Genomic DNA, 13,324 nt, shown 5'->3' on the forward strand with positions numbered 1-13,324 from the left:
ATTGGGTCTCTTGCTAAAGCAATTGGTCGTAACTTTTGCACAATACTCCTCCAAGGATCCCATTGCCCCAACCCACTGAGGGGTATACTGAATCCATTGCACTTATAATTTACCTTATATTAGCAAAACTGGATGCACAATTCCAATCTGTAAAAAAAAACACAAATAATGCAATAATTTAACAATTCTGGTAAAGCAGGGGTGCATAAGGGTTGAAGCTGTATATCTAAGAGAGCTGTACACAGCCTTCAAAGGAATGCGGGGAACAGACAGGGCTTCTGACCTAATGTGAAATCCTCACCTTCCCGTGGTGCACCCTGCTAGGTATCTGCCTTATAAATTATATATTTAGTTGAATCCTTTATCCAAGTGTAAGCAAACAAAGTTTGCACCTGAAGTATCTTCAGGAATAAGGCAACTCATGGAAAAGGTAGACAAATTCCTCATCTTGCCTTAGTATCCCATAATGCAAAGCACATCTCCTTGCGGACATGTCTAATACTATGAATTAAGGGAAGGGCCACTACCCAGACCAGTTTCGACCTTTATTGAGGTCTCTTCAGTGGGAGCCATATTTCAGGTGCAAACTTTGTTTGCTTACACTTGGATAAAGGATTCAACTAAATATATAATTTATAATCTAACCAAGTGAAAAAACTTCCAACATCTTTCTCTAAATCCAGAGTAATTTAATAATAAGGTGTGACACCTTTTGGCATCTAGTATACGGAAATATGACTTCTGCATTGCTTCAACCTTGGTATCACCTCTGGGTCTGGCTCCCACTGAAGAGACCTCAATAAAGGTCGAAACCGGTCTGGGTGCCTTCCATTAGTGCATAGCATTATACATGCCTGCAAGGAAATGTGCTTTGCATTCTGGGATACTAAGGCAAGTGATGAGAAGTTAGTCCACTTTTGCCACGAGTTGCCCCAGTGAAGATACTTCAGGTGCAAACTTTGTTTGCTTACACGTGGATAACGGATTCAACTAAATATATAATTTATAGTCTAACCAAGTGAAAAAAAAACTTCTCACATAGGTTTGGATACTGAATGAACGAGGAATGGGCTGGCAATTTGGGATTTAGATGACCAAATTGTATTCTTATTGGCTTAAACCAAAATATAAAATGATAATACAACATGACAGAACTTCATGTTGGCTGGGGCATTGCCCGGTTAAACAAGGCCCCTGTTGTTTTTGCCAGGAAACCAGGGCAAACAGCGAAAAGTCAGCTGCTGTAACAAGTCTTAAAACACACCGCAACTCAACATCACCAGAGTTCAAGATCAGTACTATCAAACATAAGAAGCTTGAATGGCAAAGAAATGGAGCTAGCTGTGGAATTGGATACATACCAGATATACATAATAGCGGTGACTGAAAAAAAAGACAAAAACTGGTGAGATCTTTCTGCAATAAATACAATTATCCCCTCTGTTATTCATTATCTATATGGATCACATTATTAAGGAAAGCAGTATTAAACCTGATATCAAAATTGGAGCTGATCTCAGCTCTTTGCTTTATGCGGACAATGTTATACTTCTAAATAAATCCGTTACAAGTCTGCAAGATTCCCTGACTAAATTGAATAACTGTTGTAATAGATATAAGGTATGAAGGTCAGCAATAACAAGACAAAGACAATGAAAATAGGCAGAAGCACTGAAAATATCAACTGTATTTTGAATGACTAAATTTAACACATGTGAACCACAGTAGTAGATTTTTTTTATTACGTAAATATTTCGTCCTAGGTATCTTAGAACATCATCAGTACAGTAGAACAATACTAGGAATGACACAAAGGATAGGGAGCGTACGTACAATAGAATCCAAATTGCGTGCAGTGGCGCATTGCGGCCTGAACTTAAATTAAAATAAATAGAATTAAATTAAATTGAAATTAAATTACAATTAAGTTATTTTTACACAATTTTGTATGACAATTTCCCATACTTTAGGGTTGGCAAGAACATCATTGCGGTTTAGATTTGGTCTATGAAGTAGGGCTTCAGCACTTTCTTTATATAAGCGTTCATATTTATATGAAGATCTGCGTAGGAGATTTGTCTTTTCCTAGTGGATCTTGTGGTTTGGGTTTTCAACTCATGTTGAGCGAGGCCTGATTTTTGCGGTTTGATGAGGCGGATATGGTCTTGATGTTCCAAAATGCGTTTAAAAACTGATCTGCCTGTCTGTCCATAATAAGAGGGTTTACAGGAGTATGGAACCTCGTATACACCAGGTAGTAGCATAGGTGAAAGTTTGTCTTTAGGTGAAGGTAACAAGTTTTGGATCTGGTTGATGGGTTTGTAGGTGACAGCAAGATTGTATTTCTTCATAATTTTCAAGAGTCGTTCGGAGATGTCTTTGAAATAAGGTATGGGAATCCTATGGGTTTGTTCTTGTCTAGGTTGTTGCTGATGATTTTTTGAGTTGTTTTGAGATTATATCCATTTGGAGTGGCTGTGTTTTTGATTATTTCCAATTCTTGTTTTAGAGAATCCTCGGAAGAGCAAAATCTGTGTGCTCTGGTTACCAACGATTTAATGATGCCAAATTTTTGAGAGAGACAATGAGCAGAAGTATGGTGAATGTAGCAATCTGAAAATGTCGGCTTGCGATAGACAGAGGTGGAGATGGAACCGTCTTCTTTTCTTTGGATGTGTAAATCCAGAAAGGGGATGCCCTGTGGGGATTCTTTTTCTAATGTAAATTTGTTGCATGGATGAAGAAGGTTGATTTTATCTAAAAACTTAAGTAGCTCTTGTTCAGAATGACTCCAGACTGCGAAGATATCATCGACATATCGAATCTAGAGTTTTGGTTTGGGTTTAAACGTGAGAATTTTTTCTTCAAGATGTTCTATAAACTGGTCTGCCAAGTTGGGTCACAAGGGACCCATTGCTGTTCCCTCTTCTTGCTTGTAGATTTAAATTTAGTCATGAATTCTCCACAGGTTTCTCTATATAATCAAATGCATTTTGAATGGAGAACCTATAGAACAAGTAAAACATTTCAGCTACTTAGGCACAAGGCACAATTTTTAGTGAAGATGGTAAATTAAATATGGAAATAGACAACAGAATCAACAAAGCTGATATGGTAGGAAGTCAATAAATTTATATGGAATAAGAGAGAAATTAGTCAAAACACTAAATTAGCTGTATACAAGACAGTGTTCAAACCAATTTTAACTTATGGATCTGAGAGCTGGGTTTGAAGTAAAACACTTGACCAAAGACTAGAAACCGCAGATATGAGAGTCCTGAGAAAGATTAGGGCGTGAACAGATGGCATCAATAGCAATATCATATTTAAAACAAGGATATTACGAAAGAACTTGACATTGTCAGCATCCAGGGATGTGTTAGCAAAGCTAGTGGAATCTCAGGTGGTATGGTCACTTAAATAGAATAGGAAAGGAAAGATTAGCAAAACAAGTGTTCTCTGCCAGGTTAGCAGGAAAAAGACCCAGAGGAAGACTAAGATATAGGTGGATTGATACAGTTAAAAGTGCTTTAGAAGATAGAAATACAACAATCCCTCGATTAATGCGCCCCCGATTAGTGTATTTTCGATATCCAAATTTGATTAGTGCACCCATTTCTCTCTCTGATCTCCTCGTGTGCGAGGACTCATGACCTTCCTGATGATGCTTCGCCATTTCTTTCTCTCCTGTGCCTCTCTTATTGCTTGTTCTAGTTTAAGTTCAGTGATTCTTGATATTTGGTCAATCCACCTATTGGGGGATTTCCTCTTTTTCTTTTCCCACGCAGTTTATCTTGGATGATTACTTTTTCTAGGCAGTTGCCTTCCCTTCTACATGTGTCCAAAATATTGCAGAATTCTCTTTTCGATTATGTTTATCAGTCTTGTGCGGACATTCAGTTCTTCTAGAATACTTTTGTTTGTTCTCTTTTCTGTCCAAGACACTTAATAATCTTCTCCAACACCAGAGCGTGAATGCCCCAATTCTTCTTCTGTCATAGTCCAAGTCTCAGAAGCATAGAGAAAGATTGAAAAAACTAAGGTTTCTACAAGCTTAATATTGTCTTTTTGGAGATGTGCCTGTCTTTCCAGATCTTGGTTAAATCAGTCATTGCTTTTTTAGCTAGTGCTATTCTTCTTCTTATCTCTTTTCTACGTCCATCTTTTTTTGTTATCATCACTCCAAGATAGTTGAAATGGTCGACAATTTCAATTCCTTCCACATCTATCTCTTCTGCATTGTTTAAAATCATTATTTTCGTTTTATCCTGATTTATTCTTAAACCGTGGCTTAGGCTTTCCCGTTCTAATTGATTCAGGATGAATTTTAATTCCTGTTCGCTTGTTGCTATTATCACTGTGTCATCTGCATATCGTAGGTTAGTGATTGTTCGGCCAACTAATTTAATGCCTCCATTCCACTTTTCTAGAGATCTTTTCATTATAGTTTTGCTGTAAAGGTTGAATAGTAATGGTGAGAAAATGCATCCTTGTCTTGATCCTTTTTCAAATTGGAATGCAGGGGACAGTGAGTTTTCAATTCTTACTGTTGCTTGATTTCCTCGATATAAGTTCTTTATGAGGGTTATTAGATGGTTTGGTATTCCTGATTCTTGCATGATATCTCATGAGATATCCCACCTCATGCAGTCCAAGGCCTTGGAGTAATCTATAAAGAATAGATAAAGGCTTAAGTTGAATTCCCTTGCTTTTTCAATTATTTGTCTAATGTTAGATATATGATCTCTAGTCCCTCAACCTTTTCTGAATCGTGCTCGTTTTTCTGAGATCTGATGGTCTTTAAAACTTTGTAATCTCTCCTTAATAATGTGTAGTAAAATCTGGTTGGTAAGTGAGATAAGGGCAATGGTACAGTAGTTTTCACAGTTGTTGTGATTGCCTTTTTTGTAGACTGGGATAATGGTGGAATTGGTCCAGTCATTTGGCCATCTTCCAGATTTTGTTGCATAAATCGTGCATCCAGTTGACTGCATTCTCTCCAAGGTTTTTCAACATTTCAGCTGGTATTGAATCAGGACCTTGGGTTTTGTTTTTCCTTAATTTTTCGATTGCTTGTTCTACTTCACTTATGAGGATCTCCAGTTCTGTTTCCATGTTTTCCATAGCTCCTTCGTCTTCTTGTTGAAGAGCTGGATCCTTGTAAAGCTCAGCGCAATACTCCTTCCATCTTCTGGCTATGTCATTAGTGTCATTTAAGATCTTGCCATTTTCCTCAGCAATTATATTAAGTTTTGGTTTGAAATTTTTGGTTATATCCTTAACCTTCTTGAATAAATCTGCTGTTTAATTAGAGTTGGAGTGTCTTTCTATTTTTTTACAGATGTTTTGAATATAACTATTTTTATCATTTTGACAAGATTTCTTAATAGGTTCAGGTAATTCAGGTTCAGGTAATTTGGGTTTTGCCAATTTGTTATTTTAATTTGTTTCCTTTTTTCAATTACTTCTAGGGTTTCTTTTGTAATCCATGGACTACCATTCTTCTTTTTTATTGGGATGTGTTTGGCTGCAGATTTTGCAATGGTTTGTTTTAAGTGTGCCCAATATGATTCAATGCTTTGTTCGTGAGGTGTGCTTTTTTGATTCCCGAGCTCTGATTCAACGTCCATTGTAAATTTGTTGTCTATTTGTGAAAAGTCATATCTTTTGTTGCTGTTATTCTTATTTGCTTTCAGATGGATCTTTAAATTAGAGATTAATAATTGATGGTCTGATCCATAATCTGCTCCTGGCAATGTTTTGGTGTTATTGATTAATGTCCCCCATCTTCTGTCAATAAAAATATAGTCAATTTGATTCTTACATCGATTCCCAGGTACTACCCATGTGTATAGTCTCCTCTTGTGCTGTTTGTACATTGTGTTAGTGCATCTATATACATCTTAAAAATAAATGTCCCAGATTTTAAAAATTTTCGATCTATACATTTTTTATGGCTAACTATTTTAAAAAAATCACTCACCAGGATGAAATAATTTAGTTACCGATTTGAAACATTTTACAGAGTTATTTTTTTAATGGCATACTACACTATTTCCATGTACAGTATGTTCCAAATTTACTGCCAAAATTTATGTCACCTGCTTTACATAGCATTTTGCTGATCATATGCTCATGCAATTGTTTTGCATACGTTTTTATTTTAAATTATTTTCCTAACCTTATCATGAGTAAAAGAATTAGTGAGTAAAAAATAGAAGTGTGAAAATTCAAAAAGTAATCTGATTGAAAGAAGAACTTGAAATAATAAAGAAAAATGAACAAGGCGAGTCCAGAGCAAAGATTGGACAAGAACACAAAAATGGGTGAATCAAATGCAGAATATAAAGAGAAAGGTAAGGCTGCTTCAAGTTCATCATGCATGCACTCGAAATCAAAGTATTATAATTCATATTTATGAATTTAGGGACACAAAACACGAAAGACTTTTCAAGATCTTCACCAAACCATCTCACTTTAGGACTCCAAGCAAGAATTTCAGCTCTTATCAGCCACCATTAATACTGCTTTTGTTCTAATTTATCTGAGGGTAATCTCTAGCTTAATTTATCACTCAGTGATTTCTAACAAATAATGGAATTCTATCTTTGATGTAGTAAAGTTTATTTTATTTTAATTTTTTCCATCAGAGGTCATGGCAGTAGAGTTAACGGTTGACCAAATTAGTGTGATTATGGCATACTATATAGATTGGAACATTGGTGATATTCTAGTTTATATTAACTTAAAGACATCAAAATTTTCACCAGATGTTAGAGTTCACAGAGGATATCAAATAAGCAGTGACCACTTCCTTGTTAAAATAAAGTTAAGATTACCACCTAAATGGCTACAAGTAACAAAAACAGAATGGAAATTTGAAACATTTGTTTATAAAACTAGACTATTGAATGTGGCAATAGTTTTAATTCTTAAAACTATTGCCACCATCAAATTCACAATATGTACCTTGGTGGAAGTTGTAGGGGAAGGGGGATGACAATGAGAGGATATTTTGATAATACCACAATTTTTCACCAAATTAATCTGTTATCTGTCAAGACTCCACTCTACAGTATTATCAGATTTTATATTATTATTATTCAACAGAAAGAAAAATTGAAACATTTGTTTATAAAACTAGACTATTGATTGTCTGTGGGAATACTAGTGGTCAGCAGTAGATGGCGTTGGTGTAGTTGCGGTCGGTTGGTGAATTGAGTGGTGGAGACAGAGTTGTAGAGCAGGTATCACATAATAATAATTCTTAAAACTATCACCACCATCAAATTCACAATATGTACCTTGGTGGAAGTTGTAGGGGAAGGGGGATGACAATGAGAGGATATTTTGATAATACCACAATTTTTCACCAAATTAATCTGTTATCTGTCAAGACACCACTCCACAGTATTATCAGATTTTATATTATTATTATTATTATTTTTCATGTTGGAGGCTTAATGGATTGTATACAGCACTCAGAAAGGATTAAAAACAGAATTCAATTCTTCCTATATTTCGACTCAGTCAATGAGACATCTTCAGGGATTACAAAAGAACTAATGTAACACAAAAACAAATAACGAACAATACTAAGCCTAACCACGTGGGTGACACTAAAGTCCTATCTAGGATTTAGTGTCACCCACGTGACAGCAACTGCCCTCTAAGGGCAGTTGTAGGTGGCCTGGAATGTAAAGTGGGACCTCTGGTGATAAGCGTTTCCCAAATCTTAGGAAGCTTAATGCAACCATATTTGTTAAGATTTGGTTGATTCCCGAGAGCTGTTGCTAATTCTAAGAATAGTCTTTCTCTTTTGAATTTGCTGTGGTAGAGCATGGTAGTTTTTTTCTATGAGATCCTGTGGGTTGTATCCAAGACATGGTCAGCCAGACCTGACCAACATAGTCGTGGTTGCAGATTTATGACTTATGTTCATCCAGGCAGATAGTAGCTGATCTGCCTGCCTGTCCAAAGTATGCCAGTTTACAGGAACAGAGTACTTTATAGACTCCAGGCACTGAGAGAGGAGAGAGAGCTGATCTTTTGTAGAGCAGATAAGGGTAGCAAGTTTATGGTGGGGCCTTAGACGATAGAAATATAAGATCTAATAATGTTGGAGTCTTGACAAGTAATAGACTGATTTGGAGGAAAATTGTAGATAGGAAGTTAGTAATGATGTAACTTTTTTCATTGAGTTCTATCATATCATGTACACCCCTTGAGGGTACATGGCAGGAATATGATGATGAGAAAAATAACCAGAATAGATGGCAAAGGAAAAGAGATCTAAGATGTCAGAAGGAAAAATGTTTTTTAAGAGTGTTAAGGTATCAATTAAGGGAATATTGATAAACAATGAGGAGATGTCAAAGCTTACCAATATGTCAGTGTTATTTAAGGTTAAATTTTCTATGAGGGTTTTGAAATGGGTAGAGTTTTTTATATAGGATGTGGAAAGTCCAGTGAGGGGTGTCAGAGAGTTGGCCAGCTGTTTTGGCCAACTGTGACCCTCCCCCTCTCAAAAATAATCAGGTCCTCCCCCATTCTCCGGTCTTCTCTTCAAAAAGAGTTTAGAAATGCCGTCACCATACCCTACATTTGTGGCACATCTGAAAAAATAGCCAAGATTTTAAAAAAGTACAACCTACACACAGCATTTAAGCCCCACCGCAAACTTGCTACCCTTATCCGCTCTACAAAAGATCAGCTCTCTTCTCTCTCTGTGCGTGGAGTCTATAAAGTACCCTGTTCCTGTAAACTGGCATACTTTGGGCAGACAGGCAGATCAGCTACTATCCGCCTGGATGAACATAAGTCATACATCTGCAACTACGACTATGGTCAGTCAGGCCTGGCTCATCATGTCTTGGATACAACCCACAGGATCTCATGGAAAAAAACTACCATGCTCCACCACAGCAAATTCAAAAGAGAAAGACTATTCTTAGAATCAGCAGCAGCTCTCAGGAATCAACCAAATCTTAACAAATATGGTTGCATTAAGCTTCCTAAGATTTGGGAAACGCTTATCACCAGAGGTCCCACTTTACATTCCAGGCAATCTACAACCGCCCTTAGAGGGCGCTCCACCTAGATAGGACTTAAGTGTCACACACGTGGTTGGGATTAGTATTGTTTGTTATTTGCTTTTATGTTACATTAGTTTTTTTGTAATCCCTGAAGATGTCTCATTGACTGAGACGAAATATAGGAAGAATTAAATTCTGTTTTTAATCCTTTCTGAGTGCTGTATACAATCCATTAAGCCTTCAACATGATGTCCTCACAGCACTTAAGCCTCCAGACATGTATTATTATTATTCAACAGAAAGAAAAATTGAAACATTTGTTTATAAAACTAGACTATTGAATGACACAAATGCACAATGGCTATATGAACAAAGAATTAACCAATATCTAGATAAAATAAAATAAAATGAAGCAATAGAAATAGAATGGCTTAATATAAAAACGATATTAAATGCAGCAGCAAATGAAAGCTTAGGAAAGACCAAAAAATTGAATAAAAGGAAAAAACTGAAGATCTGGGATGATATAATCAAAGAAATAATCAAAAAGAAGCCTATCACAAATGGTTAAGCAGTAAAAGATTAGAAAATGAAATAAAATATAAAATAATAAGAGCCATAGCTAAAAGAGAAGTCAGAAAAAGACAGAGAATCATGGAACAAATTTGTTTCTAATTTAGAACATGATTTATATAAAATAAAACCCAATGTATATAAGATTTTGAAACACTTAAATGCAGATACCAAAGAAAATATAAAATTAAACACCGTATTAAAATGAGAAGAATTTCTAAATTACTACACAGAAGTGTGGACAGACAAATATTTTAAAAAAGACAACTGGCAAACAATTAACGAAAATGAAAAGGAAATAACTAAAGAAGAATTAGAAATCAGCCTGAAAGAAACAAGAAACGGAAAATCACCTGGAGAAGATAAGCTAGGTTCAGAACTATATAAATACGCAGAAACAAGATTCAAAGAAAGACTCTTATTATTTTAAAATAAAATTTATTCAACTGCTATCTGCCCCCGAGTAGAATGGAAAAAAGCAATTGTGATTCCTATCTTTAAAAAAGGTAATAGAGATGACCCTAAAAACTAATATTAATAATAGATAAAAATTAATAATACAGAAAAGAAGAGAATACAATTTAGAAACACATATTGCATTTATTGACTTTGAAAAAGCATTTGACAAAGTTAAAAGAAACATATTATTTAACATATTAAAAGAAAGACAAATAACAAATAATATCCTAAAAGCTATCATAAGTATATATGAAAATAATCAAATACAAATAAGATTAAATCACGAGCTATCATATACGAGAGATAAAACAAGGGGTGCCACAGGGATGTCCCCCTCAGCTCTTTTTAATATCTACTTAAAGAAATAATAATAAAATGGAATAAAAATTTACATCAAGGAATTAAACTTTCTCCTACAGTGAACTTAAACACTCTCCTTTTTGCTGACGACCAAATAATAATTACAAATTCTGAAGATAACTTACAGAAAGCTATTTTAGATCTAAATGAGATAGCCAAAGATTATGATATGATAATATCAACAGAAAAATAAAAAACTATGGCCTTTAAAGGACAAGATCCAGCAAGAACTAAAATAGTAATAGATAACAAGATCTTAGAACAGGTGAATTCATTTAACTACCTAGGGTGTATGATCACATATGAAAATGAAAAAGATATAAATGCAAAAATGGCAAAATATTTAAAAATAACAGGTATAATTAACTCTATATTTAAACCAAACCTAGTTCAAAAACAAACCAGACTAAAAGTATACAATACATTAGCCCTACCAGTCTTAATGTATGAAAGCGAAATCTGGACAATAAAACAAAAAGACAAAGATTAATAATAGCAGAAATGAAGTTTATGAGAAAAACTGCAAAGTATACTCTATTTGATCACAAAAGAAATGAAGAAATTATGAAAGAATTAAACCAAGAACCAGCAATAGAAAAAATTTAAAAATATAAACATAAATGGATGGAACATGTTCAAAGAATGAAAACAGAAAGATTACCAAAACAAGCCTTAGTGTACAAGCCATTAAGAAAAAAAAAAAAAAAAAAACCAGGACGTCCTCTTAAACGATGACATCTAAAGCCGGAACAGGCCATGCTAGGCCTAAATCCTTGATACGCATGATGATGATATTAACTTAAAATTTTACTATAACATGGTAGTTTCCAGAATTTTTTTTAGACATGAATGCTGATCACTGTGTAACTATGACAGAAAGGGCAATTTGTTTTATATTTGGATACATGTCATTCTTAAAATAAGAGAGAAAGAACTTCAATGAGAAATCAGTAAGAAAACAAAACTCCTAATATAGATAGTAACAGTTTAAATATGTCATTAGAAATAAATACACCATATCTTGGTGTATCCTTTCAGAGGATGTTACAGGTCATAATGTGATAAAATTAAGTTTAACAATAAAGTTTCCTTCCTTAAAAATCATATATTGCATATATCTATGATATTAATTATACAAGGCAATTTATATTAAAATTAGCTTATACACTTAAAATTTTCAAACAAACCTTAATATTTTCTAGCCGATGTTCAGCAACAACTCCAAGTTTTTCTACAATGGTTTTTAACCTTTCTTGGGCAGCATGTGAAACCAGAGATATAACGTCTCCTGACACATCGTCCAGACCATGTTGTGTGGCTATTGAGAAATTAAAGATAAATAAAATGAAATAAATAAAATAATAGATTAAAAAAAAATAAGAATAGTATGATATTTTTAATGAATAAGTGGTGCAGACCTTTCAGGCAAAAACAAAGATGCAGTCTACAAAATGAATTAAACTTTTCTGAATTTTAAACTAAAGCACACTTCTATGTGATGAAATCAAAGCTTGCAAATTGAGATGGCTTGGACATGTGAAAAGAATGAGTGGAGAGAGAGAGAGAGAGAGAGAGAATCCTTTCTATTAAGCTTACGCAGTGATCCAAATGCATTTTTGAAAATTATGGAGACAACTACTGTGTTTGAATAAAAACTTTAGTTTAATTTAACTAAAATCTACATTCGACATTTAGACCTTTATGTCAAGGTCATCTTCTGGAGCATACAACTATACACAGGCAATACCACTGTTGTCCTTGACAGGTCAGCATACGTACTTCAAATGAATCAACTAGTAGCTGATAACAACACATATAAAATGGTAAATTATAACCCAACAAAAAGGATAAAGGATAAAACAGAGAAACTACTCAAGTCTATCACTTCTTGGCCACCAGCAGACACGGTTAAAAAACTCAAACCCCACTACCCCCCCCCCCCCCCCAGAATATATGGGGTCATGAAAATACACAAACAAAATGTGCCCCTTCGACCAATCGTGGAAGGAATAGACAGTCCCAATTACCACTTAGCCATGAAATTAGCTGCAACACTCAAGGAGTTGGTAGGTCATTCCCCCTCCTACATAAAAAACACACAACACTTTATAAACAAAATTAAAAACATAACACTTGACAAAGACGACATTAGTCAGTTTTGACGTGTCTGCCCTTTTCACTAATGTCCCCATCAATGGCAAATTCTCCTACTACAGAACAAATTTCCGCCCGACATTACGGCCCTCTTTGCCCACGTACTACAGTCCGGTTACTTCGTGTGGCGAAACAAGTTTTATCTACAAAAAGAAGGTACAGCCATGGGCTCACCACTATCCCTCCCCAATTGCTAACTTCTACATGGAAACCTTTGGGCAAAGGGCTCTTGATTCTGCCATGCTAAGACCAACAGCCTGGCTTAGATATGTTGACGACGTGTTCGCGATCTTCCCACACGGGCGATAAACGCTAAACACATTCCTTAGCCACCTGAACAAACAACATGAACGCATACAATTTAACCATCGAAATCGAAAACCAAAATTCGCTCCCGTTCTTAGACACACTAGTCACACGTCTTCCTTCAGGCAGTCTATCCTTCACGGTCTACCGAAAACCGACACACACTGGCCAATATATACATGCTAATTCATACCACCACCCTTCACAAAAATATGGAGTCATTAACACCCTTAAAAACAGAGCTACAACAATTTGCTCTAACTAACAAGCCCTGAAACAAGAACTAAAAATCATCAGCGACACATTCATAAATAATGGCTATAACAAAAATACGATTAATAAAATAATCCATAAAACAACAACAACAAAAACGAATCTAGATTACAGTAAAACCATAGCCATCCCATACATTAAAGGGTTATCGGAAAAAATCAACA

At 35.1% G+C, this 13,324-nt stretch overlaps 1 protein-coding gene across 1 annotated transcript in view; it reads right to left on the reverse strand.

Moving 5' to 3' along the window:
- The window catches only part of LOC150103634 (transcription initiation factor TFIID subunit 4B-like), a 397,716-nt gene that overhangs the window by 69,460 nt on the left and 314,932 nt on the right, over positions 1-13,324 (reverse strand). Inside the window, exon 15 of the mRNA XM_090398501.1 lies at positions 11,615-11,745. Coding sequence (XP_090254627.1) covers positions 11,615-11,745 — 131 coding nt within the window. The remainder of the gene's footprint in view (positions 1-11,614; positions 11,746-13,324) is intronic.

Source organism: Typopeltis vanoorti, chromosome 9 (genome assembly GCF_054136105.1).
Source record: "Typopeltis vanoorti isolate ZY-2024b chromosome 9, IOZ_Tvanoo_1.0, whole genome shotgun sequence".
Lineage (NCBI taxonomy): Eukaryota > Metazoa > Arthropoda > Arachnida > Uropygi > Thelyphonidae > Typopeltis > Typopeltis vanoorti.